Below are 21,903 nucleotides of genomic sequence, written 5' to 3'. Positions count from 1 at the left end.
AACTTCGTGAAAGCCATTGACCGGACTTTGCCAGCATTCCGATACCTGCATGAAAAATTCCCTCGACTCAGCGAAGCAAAGATTAAAGAGGGAGTTTTTGTGGGTCCTCAGATTCGAGAGCTTTTCAAAGATGACCAGTTCAACAACTTGCTGGAAGGTGACGCGAAACAAGCATGGAATGCTTTTCGCCTAGTTTCTACAAACTTCCTCGGAAATGTTAGGGCAGAAAACTATAAGGAACTAGTAGAAGACATGTTGATGAAGTATAAGAAACTTGGCTGCAATATGTCTCTAAAGATTCACTTCCTTCATTCCCATTTGGATTTCTTTCCTAGCAACTGTGGTATTGTTAGTGATGAACACGGCGAACGTTTTCATCAAGATATCGCAACAATGGAACAAAGATACCAGGGAAAATGGTCCACTACAATGCTGGCTGACTACTGCTGGACACTCCTCAGAGATGCTCCCGAACAGCTGTACAAGAGACAGGCGAAGAAATCTAAGATGTAGTCAATGACTTGATTTTTTATAGGTAGGCTATTACAGTTGACCTTTTACTATTGGAATGCATTTCGTTATGTAAACATTAATTTCTTGCAGATTACAAAAAAACTAGAGCCAATTTTGCAATTTGACTGTCATATTCGTGTTCAGCACATAAAAATTGATAAGAATTGACTAATTTTATTTCAGTAACATGACTTTTGTAAAAATTTGTTGTCCAGTGTTATTGGGAGGGATGTGATTTTCTTTCGAGATGAAATATATTCTTTTCTGTTATTTCAAGATAATTAATATTTTGTTCCTAATAAAGTCATGGATATAATCACGGTGTTATATTACTGTAAATTCGAGTAAGATAATTTTTCCAGTTATTGACAGATGGAACTAAACATAAAAAGTGTGGAGTTCTTGCCCCAGAACATTAAATTATGGGTCCCTAATATAATTGGGGTATACTGTGGTATGTATGTATTTTACAGTGGTATACTGCAGTAAACATTTTTTGTGGTATCCAGCTCTATAAAATATGGTGTCCAGAACGTCAACAAGCTCAGTGAATGCACAGATCTCGCTCATATTAAATAACCTATTTGTGTTAGTGCCACGAAGCAAAAAACCAAACTGATTTTGACAATATAAAGCTATATTCTAAAATGGATGAGGTGGATAAGCTGAACAGGCAGGCCTTACATCCAAGTGAGCTAAAAAAATTATGCAGTGGATTGTATGCCATCAAAGTTCCATGGCAACTGTACTGCACCTATACAATTTTATATACTGTACAATCCAGTGAAGTGTTCTTTTCATCTAGAAAAGAGTCTTACAGGACAGTTTCTAAAGACTTCTTTAGAACAGGTTTGTACAAATGGGTTCTATTTTAAATGACATTTAATACACTGGCATTTATTGGTTGCTACAGCAGGTTTGGCTGTAACGACTTGTATAATTACCAACTCTTACCTTGGTTCTTTAGACTGTCCCTCAGGTATGTGTTGCTGCAGACCTGAATTTCACTACAATCCTGCTGTGCTGGACGAAACTCAACTGAAATCTTTTCAGTTTGTTTCTCAACTGAGATTTGAGTTCTCCCACTACTTTCACTTCCTGAAGTCAAGGATGTTGTTTCACATAGTTCCATGGAATCACGACTGTCTTCATCCATATTAAATCTTATCAATCTTCGACGTTTTTTATCATTTTCTTCGCCAGAAACTAGGCATGATGGACGCTTTTTCCATGATCTTTTCCGATGTGTCCCTGAATTAGCTTCATGTGTAGATTTTAACTCAACACTTTTCATTTCCTGATCTAAAGCATTTTTATTAGTAGATATCTCTCTGGAATTCTGATTAACCAACTCAAATAAAGAACCTGTTGGTCTAGGTTTTGTGGGACTCTCATATTTCACTGTTTGGCTGAATGATGCAGGCAGTTTTGAACCTTCAAAGATAAAACCATCTTTCATTGTACTGGTGGACAGACATCGCCCCCTCTCAGCCAAAGGACTTGGCACTATTGCAGAATCCAGAGAGGTGTCCTTTTCGTCAAGCAAAGAGCTGTCTTTACTTATTGAACTTACATCAAACAGATCTGCTTCTAATGGGCTACTGACTCTAAAACTACATGACCTGAACGAATCCATAAACGGCATCCTGCTGAATTTAAATCTCGTAAGATGGTCCAAAGAGGAGCTTGTCAAAGTGGATTGAAATGCACTGTCCATTGAACGATTTAGAAGACCGGTCAAGCTTGTTCTGCCTAAATTATCACTTTCTTGTTTGAATTTCATCAAATCTCCAGGATGTGCTGGTTTACATACCTTTGGAGAAGTATGACTATATGGCAGCGAAATTCCTGTGTCCTCCAAATCCTTCAGTAACCTGTCTTTTCTAGAATCTGTAGGTCTTGCATGACCCCAAGTTCCAAAGTATGTAGACCAAGTCTTTTCCTTGCTGTTCCCAAAGGTTCTATCGAGTGGCGACTTATAGAACATATCTTCACTTGAATTTGAGGATGCAGTAGCTCCAGTTTTCTTAAAACTTTTTAACTTGAAACTGCTCTGTACATCAGTTTTTATTGTCGGCGGTAAAAGTGGTGGCAAGGTTTGATGACTACTATTGATATGAAGGAGTGGGTCTTCCATGCTTTTCTTCTTAATCTCTTTCTTTTTCAAAATACATGAAGCCAACTTTGACTTAACTGAGCTATCAAGTGAAACGGACTCTTCTGACCTCACTCGTATGGTATACAGCTTATTCTCTACAACAGGGTCACTCTGAATGCTATCACTGGATGATTGTCGATCTCTCTTCTTAGCTCTTTTGACCTTTACCACTTTATCCCTTGGTCTACTAATGGCCCTCTCGAAATCAGTAACCTGCTCTTCTCTAGAATAAGCCAGAGCTGTCTTCTTCGAATCATGACTTCCAAACTGGTGTATACAGGGTTCTACTGAGTTACAACTTAAAACCTTCCTGTTACACATTTTCCAGCACTGTGTTTTTTTGCTACCACACCTCTTGAATTTGTAACTTTTCCAACTGAATATGTTGCCCAGCGGAATCTTATACAACAGAACAAATGATTCATATACATCTACCATCAAAGTCTCCTTCTTTTTGCCGATTTCATTATTTTCATTGCTCTCTGTAATAAAGGAATGTGAAATAGAGCTATTGATGACCTTTTGCTTCATCGTATCTGTTTGTTCCATAACCTCCAATTCTTGAGGCATGGCTTCAGTGTTTTCCAGATCAATAGCCAGGATAGACGATATTCCAACTTCAGTTAAAGGCAGTGTGTTGGTAACTGCCTGAACTTCTGTCTTTCCTCTATAATTCTTACATGCCAATTTAAAACTTTTTTTCATGGGACGTTCAGAAATGGTAGATAATGTACTTGGTTCCTTCTGGCCACAGAAACGCTGGTGATTAAGAAGTGCTTCTAAATTTAGAAACTTGCTTCCACATTGCTGACAAATGACATCAGAGACAGTATTAAAATCAGTTTCAATCTCAGAAAATTTCTTTATAAAATTAGATGCTTGCTCATGAAAATCTTGTTCCATACTACCATCCTGAAAAGCTTGAACCTGCAAACACCTGGCAGCTTCTGCCGTCTTTTGATCAGAGTTTTCAATGTTTGCAACACCTGAAGATAATGCACATTGCAATACATGTTGCTTGTAAAATCTCTTGTGCTGGTATCCAAGCCCACATTTACATACATGCCTAATCTGAGCACTTCTCTCTTTTTTCCGAGGGCGTGTCCATGATTTGTCAGAATGAAAATTTTCCATGTGAACATACATAGCTTTTTTGGTTGTGTAATCTGACTTACAGAAGTGGCACGCAAATGACTTTGCATTTTTAACCCGACCAAGCTTTCCATTGTGCTCTTGGTGAAGTATCTTTAAGTGTTTTGCAAGGAGTGCAAAACTCTTATAACCATTTCCACATAATTCACATCTGTATTGAGAAGATGGGTCAACAATTTCAACCTCAATGTCTGTTGCAGTGCTTCCAGTTACTATGTTGTCATAAAGCTCAACTGTTGGAGTGGATGATGATGAAAGCAGGTTTAAATCACCACTACTGTCTGTTAACACTGCTGTCCCCACCTGCTCTGCAATTGTAAGCCCCTGGGTTTCAAGTACTGGAGTTCTATGGTGTCTAGAACTTGGCGCATATTCTGTAACAGCTCCACGGTTGACTTTATTACTAGATGTAGAATTTAACGAATGTTCTGTCCTGACAGATCCTACTGACGAATTTGTACATAATTGTAAATTATCCTGTGATTTATTCAATGGACTCAATGGCTGAGCTGTAAAAGGTTTAGAAGGAACTAACTGGGCACCTGACAACAATTCAGATATCAATGACCTTTTTCTTATTTCAATTACTTTTTGTGAACTCTCCTGGCCTTTATCAGTATATTCCCTCATTTGTTGGACATTGTGAATTTTATGCTTTTTGAGAACTCTTTTCTGAGACTTGCCTTTTGTCTCTTCTGCTAGGTCATTGTCACATTTCATGGTGCTTGTTGATTTGAATTGCTGGTGATTTTCTTCAGCATGACTTAACTTTTCTGAGTACCTACCCAAGCATGCCACCACTGTATATGAAACCTCTTCATTCTTAGCTGTTCCTTCCTGGGGAATTAATGTTGCGACAGTATGAACCGATTCCCCTTTTGGTTCTGTAATGTGCTCTATCTGTGATTTGTTTCTCTGCATCTGTAAATCTTCTTTCTTAGGAAAGACTGCTTCCATATTTGTCTTTAAGGAACTGGACGCATCAAGATCTGTTGGTAAGTCCTCATCAGTTCCCGATGACTGACAAGTGTTTGAAAGTGCTTCTGAATCTGATTTGTTTAATAACTTTAGAGTAGAACTCTTTGCAGACATCACTGTATTCTGTTCTTTTTCTGGTGTTTTTGCCTGTGAATTCTGAATGGTTAAATTATTTTGCTTTTTGATCATATAATTTTGACACAGTACACCTTCTGGCAAGGACACGTCTGCTTCTTTAAAATTCATATTTTCTGTGGAATTTGAGTGAAAATTAGTTTCAGTATGTACTGAGGAAATTCCTTCTTTGGAACTAATTGCATCACCCTTCTCAACATCCTTCTCTCTCATTTCCTGTTCAGCGTTTGAAGATATTTGATTCACCAGTTCTAGTTGATAGTCACTGAGGCAAATCAGCTCCAAAAGGTCACTGGAAGTGAATCCATCCAGTGCTGTCTGTTTGTTTGGTGTTGTCTGCTTCAAGACAGTCAAATCCAGCTCTGTTTCCATATCCTCTTCATCCTCATACTCGAAACTTTTTGACTGCTGAATTGAATCATTTACAGCCATTACTGTTGGATCCTCTATATTCACCAGAGAAACAAGGTCCTCTGGATGGAAAGGCTGCACTTTTTCCAAAAGCCCTTCAAAAGTCACAGAACTATCATTCTCTTGGGACACATCAGGAACTGGTTCCTCTGAAGAGACAGGTGTCAATTTCTTTCTTGATTCAGTATTGCTAATATTTGGGACCAAGATATCAGTTCTAAATGATGAAGATGATAATGATAAACCATCTGTTTCATCATTCCAAACTATATTTTCAACACAAATCACGTCTCCATCATCAGGCTGAGTTCCATCTGTTAACAGTTTTGTAACCTGAGGTTTCTTTTGCTTTTCTAAATTTTCATCAAGCATGCCAGTTTTCTCTGTCTGAGCATTTTCATTACGATTTTTGGGAACTTCATCCACATTTTTTGTTTCAAGGCATGTGTGCTCCACGTTTTTTGCTGACTCAGATATATTGCAGTTAACAACTTCTTTCTTGCTAATAAAGTGAACATTCGTCATTTTCTCATATAGATCTCTCAATCGCCCTTGAATTCTCTCATTTTGTGCATTCTTGTCTATGCTGTCCAACTTCATATTATTAATTTTCCCCACTGTTTCTGAGTTGTAGTCTTCTGCTGCTGAGTCTTCAGGGGCCAAAGAATGCGATGTGTGTAAAGTCTTGTCTGAGTAAAGAACTTTGCTAAGGGACTTCTTACATTTTGACTGATTCGAGTTGCTATTTTGCCTCAGCCTTTTGGGAGTAAAAAGTGAAGCAGAGATCTCAAGAGAAGCCCTCAACTTGGGCTTTGCCTGCTTAGTAGACTTGGTGATCTCAGTTATGTTTGTTTTCAATAGATCTTTATGGGAGAACATGCCTGATTTTGAGCCATCTTTACAAGATTTCTTGTTATATTTCAAGTTGTCTTTAGAAAATTTCTTATTTTTTCCCAAGGTGACTTTTAAAGACTTTTTGTCTGCATTCACCTTCACCTTACACTTGTCTTCGTTTATACCATATGCTTCGTTATTTATGTTGTTGGGCTGCTGTGGTTCTAGGCTATGACTGTTTGCACTGGTACACACTGCTAAATCCATCTCTTCTCTGAAATCTTTAGTCTTTGCCACACAGTCCCCAGTCTTCTCCAGATCTGGCTGAACTACGCCTAAAAGATATGCTTTAAATTGCAAGTCTTCAGCCTTCCTTTTCTTTTCTCTCAATAATGTATCATTTTCTTCTTCGAAGCTGGTAGCACTTCCCAAAGAATTAATAAAATCTGCAGTTCTTTTCATCTTATTTTTCACCTTACGATCAGACGACACTTTTGAACCAGTGTAATTTTGGCCTACAGTGCAAGTATCATCTGATTTATTACCTTCTTTTTCTTCAGAGAATTTAATACTATTAACTGAATCTGCACTAGAGTCCAATAAAGTTCGAAATTTCTTCTCTGATTCTCGACTCTTGTCTTGTGCACACAATGCAAATGAACTGGACTCGCTAGCTGCAGAATCATTAGAGTCCATTTTTTTATTAAAATTGAGCACAACTTCTCCATCTGAACTATCATTCTCAATAAATTCCGACGTGAGGAATTTGCAATGAATCCTTTTGCTTGATCTAGAACGAGTCCTTCTGCCACTTTTTTCCCCCACATCATTTTCTGTTATTTCTGACAGCTCCGATTTGACAGAGTCTCTTCTACCTGTTACTGATTTTAAATCCTTTGAATTCTTTTTCTGTTTATATGAGACTTTGTTTAACTTTGTAGCATTTTGTTTTTCCTCTATGATCAAATTTTCATCAAATGGTTTTTCTTTTAATGAGTTATTTTGAGACTGGTTGGTCACTGTTCCAGTTTTGATATTTTTTTTCACCGTTTTAACTTTCTCAGCAGGCTCATCATTTTTGTTTCTTGTCACAACTACTCTTGAACAGAGTTTTCCTGCTTTAATTTTGTAATCTTTCTTCACTGCACTTCTGTATGGTGTCTTTAAAGTTTCATTTGCATCGGGGATGGGAGTATTTCTGTCAATTTCTTTCCCTTGACTTGACTCTGTCTGATTACATACTATGCTATCGCTTTGTGAAGTTTGTGATATATCCCGGAAAGACTCAAATTTTGTCTGTTTTGCTGTCCCAGAAAACAACTTTGTTCCTAAGTCTTGACTTCCCCAGTTATGCTCTCCACTTGTTTTTTTTAAAAAACTAGTTTCTCCCGAGTCATTTTTTTCCCTATCAGTGTCTGTAACATTCCTGTCCTTTACTTCGGGTTCCAAGCTAAGAGTCTTGCTGCATTTCAAGCCTCTTCTAGTTTTTGTATCATGACAATCATCTGTTTTCTTATTTTCTATTAGCTCATCCACATGATGTGTCTTTTGCCCGCTTGCTAACACTACACGTTTCTGGGGTTGCCTAACCCTTTTCTTTTTCTCTGACATATTTGTAATTACTATACAATCATTAAGACTTTTATCTCCTGAAGACTCCAATTTTGTATGTTTTGCAGCCCCAACATCAACATAAACAATCTCTGTTGCCACGTCTTGACTTTTCCAGTTATGCTCTCCACTGCTTTTTTTAATAAAAACAGTAGTTTCTCTAGGGTCTATTTCTTTTCTATTACAGTCTGTATCTTTCCTGTTCTTTGCTTCAGGTAACAAGCTAACAGGCTTGCTGCATGGGGATTTTGAACCCCTTCTAGTTTTTGCATTATGACAAACATCTGTTTTCTTATTTTCTTTTGGCTCATTCTTATGGGTCTCGTGTCCACTTGCTAACACTACATTTCTGTGTGGTTGCCTGCCACTCTTCTTTTTCACTGACACATTTGTAAATACTATACAGTTACTGAGAATTTCATTTGATGGTAGGACATCTTTACTGATCTCAGTGTCAGAGACTTTATCAATTTTGTTGTCATCACTACCCCATATCTGGGGGCTTGCTACACTTTCTAAAGACTGTGCAAGATCCAAACTATCATAAGTGTTTCTGTCCTCAACTTGGTCCTGTGGTGACCCATTACATCTGAGACTCTGTTTCACATGCTGCAAATCAATATCTTCCTCTTTTGTCAAAACACCTGCACACTCAGCACCATTTCCAAAATCAATATGGAAAATATGCAAAGGATCGTAGTTCTTAAGGTTCAACTTGTTTAGCATAACAATAGGAAGTTTATGGGAATATTCTCCAGGAATTTTTACATGTCCAGACTTTATGTCCACAAATGAATGCACCATGGGCAAATTTTTTTTGTTAAAGTCGGCCGCTGATGACAGGCTCACATTACAATCTTCTTTATTTTGTGATGACCTTCTCTGTTTCACCTCATTTGAAATATGATTGTTTTTCTTACCAGCTTCATATTTCATATTCTTTGACTTGTTATCTGAAATGACTGCATTATTTGCCTGGTTTTCTACTGCAGCTCTATTTTGCACAACAAATAAATTATGACTTGATTCATTCATTGACGAATTTAAGAAGTTCATACATTTAGTTACATTCCCTGTCCTAGAGTCTAATTTGGCTTTTGCAGATTTTACTCTGGAATCAGTCTTGCTGGTCACCAAATTATGACTCAACTTTTTAGACAATATTTTTAAAACTCTCCTGGTCATATTTTTTGTGCAATCTGCTGTCCAATATTTTGATCTGGTTTCTGCATCATTTACTCTAAAATTGGTCTGACCGAGAGCTAAATTATAACTAGACTCTTCAGATGACACTTTGAAAATTGTTTTGCTTGCTCTTTTTGTTCTATTCTCCGTCCCAGATTTTGAAGAATTTATTCCATTATTTTTTTTAGACCTGAACTCCCTGATGGAAATTAGTTCCTGTTGCAGATCAGCGAGACTTTTGTCACTACTGGAATCATCTGAAGTATAAACAGCAGTCATCCCACAGCACTCCTCTTTGGAACAGTTCATAGACACAAGGTCTTCAGGTGTTCCACTAGAATCCTTTTCAGAATCATTACCAGAAACACAGTCTTGAAAACCAACTGCACTTGGCTTTGAATCTGCATCTTCCTGGGCAAACTTTTGATCCGAGTGAAAAGTAGGCAATGCATAGGGAACATGGCTACAGCTTTCTCCAGTCTGAATTATATGACTGCCATAATTTTCCAACCAACTGTCACTCTTTTCTGCTGATCCTACTGGAGATTTGGAGCCTGATTTGAGAGAATGGCAACAAACAACATTGTCCTTCCTGAATTTGGGAAGATTTTGTGAAGAAAGTTTACTGGATAGGAATGGCCGTTTGTCTGACAATAAAGCCTGAAAAGGTGACATAACATCAGAACTATCACAACTGCTATCAGACTCTCTTGAAACTACAATGTCTTCCTTATTTGTGACAAGAGATGTCACTGGCTGTTGCCGTGAGGAAGCAAATGCCACTTCCTCATGAAATGACTGTTTTGCAGCAGTTTCTGATGCACTTTTTGCTCCTTTGGGTAATTTTAGAATGCCTCTTAAATTTTGCATTTTCTTTTTAATATACTCACATTTTATTCTAGAATGATATGATGGTATTAAGAATCGTACTGTCTTCTTCTGTGATGATCGTGATTTACTAGTACCATCAGCAGGTTTGTTTAACAGAGTTTCTGAAGCTAGACTAATCTTCGCCATGCCATGATCACTTACTTCATGCACTTTCAAAACGTAGGAAGAAAAATATTTCTTGCCACAAAGTTTGCATTTGTAGGAGGCTGAATCATTGTGATAACTCCTACGGTGCTTCCATAAACCACCTGCGCTTAAGAAAGTTTTTCCACAGTGTGGATAAGTACATTTGCGTAATGGTTTATTATTTAACAACCCATGTTCTTCAGCAAAAAAGTGCCGATCAATCTCACCCTTCTCTGGCTTATTTTCATCAGACATATATAATTTTCCACCAAACAAATGTTCTAAATATGGTTGATGCTTTCCAAATATGTGCTTTCTCAAAGTCTGCAAAGATGTGAAAGTCTTGTCACAATGACTGCAATTATGCCTTTCTTTGACTGGCAATGCTTCATTCCCATCAACTACTCCCACGAGTCTCTTTCTGACTTTCTTGCCCTTAACATAAGTAAGACTGTCTTTCATGGAAGTTTGTTGATTCTTAAAATTTGACTTGTCTTTCTTCAAAGAGACCCTTTCACATGACTTGGACCTCTTTCCTGCTTTGGCTCTTGATTTGTCCTTTTTTGCTGAAATAGATAATAACATTTATTACAGTTGTCACCAATTCCCAACACAAAAAGGGAAGAATGGTGAAATATTTTCTCATGCAAATGTACCTCTCACATACTTTTGTACTTACCCCAAGAAGGAAATGTAGCATTTTTTGTTTCTTGTTGTTGCTGTTTTGGGGTTTAATGCCATTTCTCAGCATCCAGTGTAAGCATAATGCCTCCCCACCCAGGTAAGAGTAATTATTGCTATTATAAAGGGTTAAAAAGTGTAATTTGGACATTACATGCCAGAATTACAGCACATACAAAAAATATACATTTTTACTACTAACTGGTTCTGCAGCTGGCCACAATTCACAAAGGGGAAAAATCTGTATGGATTAGAACCAGAAAACACACAAAATATACCCAAAAGATATTTATATTCACCACTCACTTCAACTGGTCTACATTTGTAACTTTCCCTGATGACAGTAACTGGAATTCTACAATGATCATGGTCAGGTGCTCAGAGTGCTGTATTAAATTACTCTCATGTTATTTTTTAAAGTTTGTAAAGCGGTGTTGATTTGTCCTTTTTTTCTGATCTCACGTTTTGAAGTTTGGAAAGATACATGTGCTCTTAACATTTTCCATCATGTAACATCCACAACTCACACAATAAAGCATTTCACTTAACATCTAGTGCCAATTTCTTTAAAACTAGAGACTGGTTCACTAATAAGCTTATCACAAAAAATTAAATCTGTTAGGCAAAGTTAACATTTGAGTTCGAAACCTGTTTTCTTGGAAATGGGTCATATCCAGTCCTATAAATAGCAAATAAGGAAAGTAATTCTATGAAAGAGATGATAATAAAAATTACAAAAACAACTTTTTATTGCTTAATTTTATTTTTTGATGAACCAAATAATGTGTGATCCATATACACTCTAAAGAGTAAGGGGGGGAGACGTAACAATTATGCCAAAAAGTGCATTGGTTGACAGGTGGTGAAGAAGATACCAGGAAAACCACAGTATGAACCACCAACCCAAGGGAAGCAGCTTTCTCAGATATCTACACTGGCTGAGCTCAAGTCTTGAACCTACAAGGGATGGTGGTGATCAGTAAAGGTGAGCACTTTAGACCACTCCATCACCCAGGGTTTGATTTTCAAGTAGGGGTGGGGACTTAAACTTATTTTAACAATGTAATACTTAATGTTGCAAATGCAAATGGAACCAAGGAAAAGATGAAACGATAGTATATGTGGGGCATCAGATTGGGTCTGTGTTATGTTTTGAATTCTTTCCAGACCTTGCTATAGGGGTTTATCTGTAGGAGGATTTTATTGTTGTAGTTGTTGTAGGGTTTAAAGCCATTTTTCAGCACAAGATAGGCTATACATGGTGGCCAGTATAATTGGTGGAGGAAGAATTATGGAAAACCCTGGGAAGAACCACTGACCCACGAGAAGCTACTGGCAGGCTTTCTCACATACCAAAGTTAGCTGAGGCTGAGACTCAAACTCACACAAACAGAGGTGAGATCGCAGTTATCTGTAACGGTGAGCGCTTTAGACCACGCGGGGTCCCTCTGTAGGAGGATAAATCCTTTTTATAAGAATGACAGTGATTCCATCCATGACCAACAACCTGTTCAACCTCGACAGATAATGTATTACTGATATTAAAATGAGTCTATCATATGATATTAAAAGTTTATCATAGTCTCAATAAAAAACAACTGTGGAAGTAGCTGTCTCAAATTAGATCTGTCAGAAATTGCTGAGAGGGCAGTTCCATTTTAACATACATGGGACTTGTGGATGGCGTGTGTGTATGTGTGATTCGGATTTTTAACATAGCTTTAAAAAAAATTCAGTCATATTGCTACGATGTCTGCAGTGTGACAGTTTATAGTGATGTCTAGCACTGGGGCATCATGCCGCAGACATGTAGCATGATGTCCACCCAGTCACATTATCCTGACACCAGAATGACCAGTCCTAACACTAACCTCTTAATGCTGAGCGCCAAGCAAGGCAGCTGTTACTACCCTTTCTCTAAGTCATTGGTATGACTCGGCCGGGGATCGAACCCACGACCTTCCACCTCCGAGGCAGATGCTCTAACCATTAGGCCATCGGAGCGGTCGACTTGTGGATGGCAGTTTTTTTTTTTTAAAAGCATGACTTAGAGAAATGTGACCCCTTTAGCGGTAAGTTCTGTTTATTTTTTAGCAAGCTTATCAAAAAGTGGTAAAAGGCAAATGAAATTCTGTTCATTCATTTACTGCAAAATTAGTTGTGGGAGAACTCATTTCTATCAGTCAAAAACCATTAAAACAACAATTCTTCTCTTCTTGCAATTAACACAAGATGACTGGTGCGCAGAGAATTAGTGATGGGGCGGATTTTGCATTAGTTACCTTGTGTAAACTGATTGAACAGGTATTGGCCAATTTTTCTTTCTTCTTTACTTACAGAAACAAATAACGAATGCCTGTGTGTAATGAAGTCTCCACTGGAGATTTAACTCCAAACTGCAATCATTCCAAATCCAGTTCCAGTAGATAATTCTTATGTTTTGGAATACAGCTTCATAAAATTTGAACATTTAAAATTAGAAGAAAAATCTAATTGATGATTCTTTGAGAACGGAAGCATTGAAGAGCATAATAACACTGGCAGTACCGTTGGTATGTTTGAATTGTCTAATGTGACACTTTAAATTAACTAGTTTCATGGATTCAGTTGCATTATTTATGTTTAATTACTGACAGTTTAAAATAAATATTGGAACTATTGTAATAAATGGCAATATCTGGAAAGGAAGTTTAAGTTTAAGAACAAAATTAAGAAACAAAATTAAGGAATTTATCACTCAATCTTACAATTATTTCTACACATAAATGACATTATGCATACCTAGTTAAAAAAGCAACTTTAGTTGATCCAAGTCAAATGTTTTTTTTTTATATATATATTTATGCTTCAGATTCTTAATAGGTAAGTTATAGCAATAGTTCTATTTTAATTGGTGGTGGTCATAACAATGCAAGTATTTAGTAACAACATGGTCAGTTGTGGCTTGTATATATAAAAAATGCTTATTACAACTTTCTGCTTAGTATCCTGCCTCATTTACTCCGAAAATTTTAAGCACAATGATATCATAGTAGCAGGTAGACTTCATGTTTAGATTTTGTCTATGCACACATCAGGTGTAACTCTGTAGTAAAAAACTAATTAAATGAGGCAAAAATAGAAAGTTATGTAAACCTTAACAAATAATTTAATTATCAAAGTTATAAAAGAAAATGTGAGAGGAACTTAATTTATTATGAAACAAATCCAAGACAATACTGAGGTCTGTTCCATTAAAACATACATGGGACCCAGGGAAGGTTGTTGTTGTTGTGGGGTTTAACGCCATTTTTCAGCACGATAGGCTATACATGGCGGCCAGTATTAATGGTGGAGGAAGAACCCGGAAAACCCCGGAAAGAACCACCGACCCACGAGAAGCTACTGGCAAGCTTTCTCACATGCCCACATTGGCTGAATCTTAGACTCGAACCGCCGCAGACAGAGGTGAGATGGCAGTGATCCGTAACGAAGAGCGCTTTAGACCACTCGGCCACTCGGGGCCCCCCAGGGAAGGTACTTTTAAAGTAGGGTACTCACCTATTGATGCAATTTAGAATTTTCTTATCATTTTAATATGAATTCTGTGAATAAAAAGTACCCTGTCACATATTTTAAAAAAAGCTGCCTTCCCTTGGTACCAAGTGTGTTTTAATTCATTTATACCCCTTATCGATTTTAAAAGGGAGAAGTGTCCTCCCTTTTAGTTTTTTATAGTACATATAGTGAGGGAGGGAGTGATTTGGATTTTAATGTAGCTTTAGCAATTTTTCAGCCATATCATTACTTTCAATCATATAGTACATATATGAATGATAGGTAAATAGTAACCAATGAGATGAGACCCTCTGTCCTTTTCTGGTTGTGAGGATGATGCATTACAGTCAAAACTGTGTCATCTGCATACAATATTTGCAGTGTACAATTTTAATATTTCCCCCTTCCCATGAACAAATAAAAAGGATGTACTGTTCGTATTTGATCAAAGATATGTAACTCCAAAATTTACTGAATTAGCGAGATTATTAAATATGGTGAATAAACACATCTGTTGCTTTGAAAGCAGAGATCTACCCATGCAAATATGGTCACATGTTACTAAGCAAAGCTGTATGTACGCATTTAGGAGGGGATAGAAAAAAGTACACCAATCAATGGGGGAGAGGAGGGGTCGAAAAATTACAGTTTGCATACATAATAAACAGACAGCTCCTTACCTACACCTGGTGTAACATCTCTTATTAGACTAGTATTGATGATGAGACAAAAAGTGTCAGCAGTCTGTTTTTCTTTTTTTAATGTAAGGATTGGAAAAGATAATGAAATTTTTCTTTTTCTTACAAAATTATTTTAATTTTTTTATTTTAGATACTAACAAATGTTATTGTAAAAAACTGAGTTGGAATTTTGCCCCATTTTTAATGATGGAAATTTGATCATGGCTAATGCCTTGTAGCTGCTCAAGATCATTGAGTTTATTTTCAAGGGGGTCAGAAAGTATATAATTGCAACTGAAATATTAAATTACTGGTTATGTCTTCACACTAATCTGTGACCTGGTGGACACAACTTGTGCTATATGGCTACAGTGGCCAACTTGAAAACCTTAATTCATATCATTAATTTAGAATCACAGATTGCTGATTCAGTTAAAGCATAAAGAGAAATGTTTTAATTTATAGATATACCTGTAGGTTGAACAATTAAGTACAGCTCATACTGACAGTTTTGTTATGACTTCTGCATGTCATTACAAAATGTGTAAAGAAAACAAATCTCAGATAAATAATAAACCAAAACTATTGACAATTATGATCCATCCAAATAAATAAATAAAGGAATAATTTACTTGTTAAGTTACTGAACAGAGACTTTTCCACACAAACATGATTTTTATGATTCACCGGCTAGTTCATATGTGCTGACACTTACTGGTTTAGTGTTTTTTCATAATCATATGTATTTATGTAAATGACTACAATTTCATACGAGTTGAAATAAATTTTTCTCAAAGTAATCATGTTATCATAACAATTAAGTACATAAAACTTATGAAAAATAAACCATGAATATGAATGTTTTCTAAGTTATGATGTTGCAAAAATCCCCACTTCCTGTTAAATATTATAATAAAAGTATTTCAGACCTGCCAACCCTGACAAGTCCGTCTCAGTAAGGCAGTTGATTTTTTTCTGTAAGACTGACTGGTTTTCAGTAAGGCATAACAGATTATCAATAACTGCTATTGTCAAGCTGGAAAACGTAATTAAATGTTTGACGCATCGAAGTTATGTTCAACTGAAACGTTTGTAAAGTACATGTACACTTTATTGACCACTAGTACAGTTGCACAAGCTCTAGTTCCAAACCCTATGCAGCTCAATGCCATGTTGCTATTCCTTGACTTGACATAATTCTTGGAAATTCTTTTCCATTTCACATGACGACAGCAATCATATCTCCCACCAGAAGACATACTCAAATTGGCACATATGTCAAATAAGCGTAATTGTGTCCTTTCCAGCTTTTATTCAGAAGAATCTGAATACTCCTTTTTATTTTTCTTTGTTGATTATCAACACTTTTCTAGAAGCTTATGTTCCCTTTGATCTTAAACATGCACCGCTTTCTGGACACCATTTAAAAAATTCTATAATCAACAGTTTTTATCATGCCATGTCTTGCATGAACAAATAGTACAGTTTAAAGCATCTGGGTTGTTGCTGTAAAGTTAACCTGGTTCCCTGACTAATTTCACTAATTCTAAGATGAAACCCAGATCCAAATAAATCAAAGATGAACCAATTATCCAAATTTTTCGGCAATTATCATTTTTCTGTAGTTTTTGCGATTATGCTGTAAATCTGTATTTTAAGGGTAATTTTCTTAAGACTTACGGCAAAATCTTGAGTTGGCAGGTCTGATATATATATATCTTAATTCATCTGCACACACATACAGCCCCTTTCGGGGGTCCTGAAAGGCCTTAATAACACCTAAGGGTGGGTACCCAAATTCAAAACTACCTTCCCCATGTCCCATGTATGTTTTAATGGAACAGTACTCATGGAATATGTACCTTCATCCTCAGTGTTAAAAAGTGCCTTTTGGACCTTCATGTCCTTTGCATTTTTAGTTCTTTCTTTCATGGATGTTTCTTGGATCATAAAATCTGGCTTGTCTTTCTTCCTGGATACCCTATCACATGACTTGGACCTCTTTCCTGCTTTGACAGGGGATGGTGACTCCTGCCTACTACAGACATTAGCAGCACTTTTTCCTCTTTCTGAAATACATATTAGATAATAACATATTACTATGAGTGTCACTCCTAGTCAAAACTAGGGAAATGGCAACAATTTTCTCACACAGATATATCTTTCTTAAATACTACTGCTATGCAAAGAACAACCCTGGGTGACAAAGTGGTCTGCGGCATTTGCCTTTACAGATCATAACCTCTGTCTGCGTGGATTCAAGTCTTGAATGCACCAACATGGGTATGTGAGAAAGTCGGCAAGAAACTTCTCATTTGATGCTGTTTTTTCCTGGGGTCTTCATTCACCAAATCTACTGGATGCCATGTATAAGCCTATCATGTGCAGAAAAACGACATTAAACCCCACAAAACAAAACCTACGTCATGATAGAAAGAGAGTCCAAATTACAATCTCGACTGAAAACAAAGACAAGACCAGCTGCCTTGAAACTGAAAATATCAAATTGTGCTCACAGAATACTTACCTCCATCCTCAGTATGGACAAGTGCTCTTGGGATTTTCCCTCCAGTATCATGGCTAGGACTTTCTTTCAATGAAGCTTCTTGATTCTTTAAGTCCGATTTGTCTTTCTTCCTGGACATCCTATCGCAAGATCTAGACTTCTTTCTTGCTTTGGCTGGGGATGGTGACTGCCGTCTACTATAGACATCTGCAGCACTTCTTTCTGCTGAAATAGATAACAATGCTTGTTATATGTATCCCTATGTACACTATTCCCTCAAAAACTCATGAACCCGATTATAATGCAGGGTCAGACACGGATCGCATTTCTATCCCCTTGATAACTCGTGCTCTAACAACTCGTGAACCAGCTTATAATATGGAGTCAGGTGTAGATCCCAGTTTTATTTTGTCTTGAAATTACCCCAAAAGTTGACCCCTATTTGCTGAATTTGAAGATAATCAGTAGATAGGTGAAATTTTTATCAACAATATGAAATTATGAACTTTTAATAAGAAGTCATATATCTTGTTATATTTTCTTTCCTAACAACATTCTTAGTTCACTGTAAATAATGATATTCAACAAAATTTTTACCAATAAAAATGTCAAACCTACTGGAGACAGTAGTATTTTAATAAACAAAAACCAATTAAATAAGTTTTTTTATCAAGTGACATTTGTGTTTTAGTTTTATCTTTTAGTTAGGTTTATGTGTAATCATCATAACTGCAATGTGCCCCTTGTATTCAAACATATGTGTCACTTTACCATAACAGCTATGTCTGAGAACCCAATCAAGTGTCTACTGTTTTGGTATTGGACTTGCTTAACAACAAATATTGCTGCACTGAATTAAAAGCTGCCCTCCTTTGTATAACCATGTTAATAACATCTTTTGTATCAATGGATGTGGAATAAAACAGTTATGCAAATCCTACATTCTTAAGATCTAGTGGCGCCAGTTATATGTCGGCTAAACTCATTTCAGTTCATTTCCTGTATTAGAGATATCCACAAGGATGAGAGGAGTTTCATTATCACTTGCAATGGTATCAAAATATTTTTACTAACAATACAAAAATTTAATTTTTATGTAGACAATTGTTTCACGAAGTAAATGTTGCTAGATTTTCATAAAAAAGAACTTGTTTCGTTGTATATACACAGGTAGTCTGGTTCCCTGTTTTTAAGATTTCCTGCTTCACACGCAGTTATAATATGCAATGAACCAGACTGCTGAACAATAAAATTCAGTGACATAATACACCATTGTTTTCATGCACATGTGAAGGTCATCAAAACCAGTTGGAATAATGTTAATGATTTTTCAAATGTTGGGCATCTTGAAGAGAAAAAATGCAATTATTACAGATTAATTTACAACTTCATTAGAAAAAATGCTTTATTGACAATTATTTTCAAAGTGATTATAAAACAAGTATTCAGCCATTAAACAGACCAGTCCCAAGAAACTTAACCAGTCTGATTCATCAAGCAGAGTAGTCTTTTTTCTCTGCATCGTATGCTCCCTGCATGAGAAAACACATATCAACATGGTAGTCACGTGATACAACAAAACTCCGAAAGCTGGTCTCGGAATAAATGTAGAGAATTTTGTGTTCTTTCGTTCTTGTATTTTTTTATTACAACCAGTATAAGACTTTCATTTAATATTTTTTCTACAATGTTTGAAAATTACGGTTGTGAGATTCTGTGTGCTCATGCCACTAGCAATCGAAATTGCTAGCACCAGCTCAAATTTCATTAACACATTAGTTTTATCTACTTTCAGCAGATTAAAGACATAATGATTTTATTACTTGCAATTTCTGAGAAAATAAATAATTTTCATATCGATTTCATGCAGATATAACTCGATTTAACGTTTAAATTTGCTAGCCCATCTGCTAAGTGGCTATGCTTTAATGACATGTTGGCATCTTGTGATGCTAGACTGGTTTTCATACCTGCCATGAAAAATAAAATATGGATATCAAGCTGTCTTCGAAAAAAAAAGTCTATCCACTGAGTGTTTGGATTGTCTCAACAAATATATTTATGGCAAGCAGCCAAATGTTCCATACTGCCAACCTCCTAATATTCTGGTTAGAACTCGATAAATTTAACTCACAATCAGTTCAGTTACGACTCAATTACAAAATCGTTTCGGGCATCAAGTTGTGGGGGAAAATTCCAGTGGTCTTCCCAACTTTCGTCAATATTTGCAAAATTCAAGGACTTTTTACGGTCAGGAAAAAAATATCATTTCTCCAGACTTTTTCCCGGCAGCGTAGGAACCCTGTCCCTCCAAAGTGTATCTATCAGAAATTACCCATGGAATACTTACCTCCATCCTCAGCATGGACAAGTCCCTTTTTGACCTTCTTGCCCTTTTCAGGGCTAGTACTTTCTTTCAAGGAAGTTACATCATTCAATAAGTATGTCTTGTTCCTGGATATCCTATCACATGACTTAGACCTCTTTCCTGGTTTGACAGGGGATGGTGACTCCTGCCTACTACAGACATAAGCAGCACTTTTTGTTATTGCTGAAAGAAATAATGTTTATTACAAAAATATCCCTATGTGTCAAGAAAAGAAGTGAGACAACTTGCCTTTTGCCACTAAGTACTCACAGAATAACACATGTTCTACCACTGAGTACTCATGGAATACCACCTTCTCTACCAGTAAGTACTCATGGAATACCACCTTCTCTACCAGTAAGTACTCATGGAATACCACCTGTCCTACCACTAAGTACCCATGGAATACCACCAGATCTACCATTAAGTACTCATGGAATACCATCTGCTCTACCACCAAGTACTCATGGAATACCGCCTGCTCTACCACTAAGTACTCATGGAATACCACCTGCTCTACCACTAAGTACTCATGGAATACCGCCTGCTCTACCACTAAATACTCATGGAATACCACCTACTATACCACCAAGTACTCATGGAATACCACCTACTATACCACTAAGTATACCACTAAGTACTCATGGAATACCACCTGCTCTACCACTAAGTACTCATGGAATACCACCTGCTCTACCACTAAGTACTCATGGAATACTGCCTGCTCTACCACTAAGTACTCATGGAATACCACCTACTATACCACTAAGTACTCATGGAATACCACCTACTATACCACTAAGTACTCATGGAATACCACCTACTATACCACTAAGTACTCATGGAATACCACCTGCTCTACCACTTAATACTCATGGAATACCACCTGCTCTACCACTAAGTACTCATGGAATACCACCTGCTCTACCACTTAATACTCATGGAATATCACCGGATCTACCACTAAGACCTCATGGAATACCACATGCTCTACCAGTAAGTATGACTATGCCCATTCTTATATCTTACATAACCTGATGCATATTGATATGATTCATGATACACAGCCTACACTGATACATTATTTTTATGATTCATGATACACAGCCTACACTGATACATTATTTACGATTCATGATACACAGCCTACACTGATACATTTATATGATTCATGATACACAGCCTACACTGATACATTATTTATATGATTCATGATACACAGCCTACACTGATACATTATTTATATGATTCATGATACACAGCCTACAATGATACATTATTGATACACATATCAACTTGATGGTCTTTTGATCTTTGTAACATCTGCCAGTGCTATGGTGGTGACGTTTTATATGTGTTGACATAAAAGTTGTATTTCCAGTATGCACATTAGAGACATGTACTTGTCATCTGTTCAAATGCCATTCTCGTCCTGGTCAAGAATTCAAAAAAATATATCCAAACACACTACCTGTTAGTTGTCATTGACTTTAATTTGACCTTCAAGCCTTTTCAGGTTGCTCCATATTAACATAATTAGGACTCATCTTGGTCACCACGCCCTTTGTTTGCACTGCATGAATACTTTGAAAACGCTTTGTTAGTCTTTTCTGTCAGTAAAATAGGAAATTATTGGTGTCCACTTCCCTTCTACAACAAGGTTACTATAAATTGTTTTGTTTTGCAACCTGCCCCCTTGCCACTCTGTTCCTATGCATCTCTCTGGATCAAGTTTGGATGCCAATACTTCTGTGTTAAGTTTCTCTGTTGCTATGTATCTCTCTGGATCAAGTCTGGATGCCAATACTTCTGTGTTAAGTTTCTCTGTTGCTATGTATCTCTCTGGATTAAGTCTGGATGCCAATACTTCTGTGTTAAGTTTCTCTGTTGCTATGTATCTCTCTGGATCAAGTTTGGATGCCAATACTTCTGTTTTAAGTTTCTCTGTTGCTATAATTCTCTCTGGATCAAGTTTGGATGCCAATACTTCTGTGTTAAGTTTCTCTGTTTCTATGTATCTCTCTGGATCAAGTTTGGATGCCAATACTTCAGCGGTCATGCAGTGAACCAGCTACAGTTCTGATTCATGGTTATGGTTTTACCTGGACTTAAAACAATTAGATCTGAATGCAGCAGA

At 36.8% G+C, this 21,903-nt stretch overlaps 1 protein-coding gene across 1 annotated transcript in view; it reads right to left on the bottom strand.

Annotated features, from left to right (window-relative positions):
- LOC149769595 (uncharacterized) overlaps window positions 1-21,903 on the bottom strand; it is a 137,227-nt gene that overhangs the window by 94,340 nt on the left and 20,984 nt on the right. Inside the window, exons 5-8 of the mRNA XM_089949829.1 lie at window positions 19,749-19,949; window positions 17,420-17,623; window positions 16,755-16,961; window positions 1,468-10,560 (exon numbers count right to left, since the gene is read on the bottom strand). Coding sequence (XP_089805955.1) covers window positions 1,468-10,560; window positions 16,755-16,961; window positions 17,420-17,623; window positions 19,749-19,949 — 9,705 coding nt within the window. The remainder of the gene's footprint in view (window positions 1-1,467; window positions 10,561-16,754; window positions 16,962-17,419; window positions 17,624-19,748; window positions 19,950-21,903) is intronic.

This window comes from Sinohyriopsis cumingii, unplaced genomic scaffold, assembly GCF_028554795.1.
Source record: "Sinohyriopsis cumingii isolate HCF-2022 unplaced genomic scaffold, ASM2855479v2 utg003568l, whole genome shotgun sequence".
Lineage (NCBI taxonomy): Eukaryota > Metazoa > Mollusca > Bivalvia > Unionida > Unionidae > Sinohyriopsis > Sinohyriopsis cumingii.
This window is presented reverse-complemented; position numbering and strand designations above follow the sequence as displayed.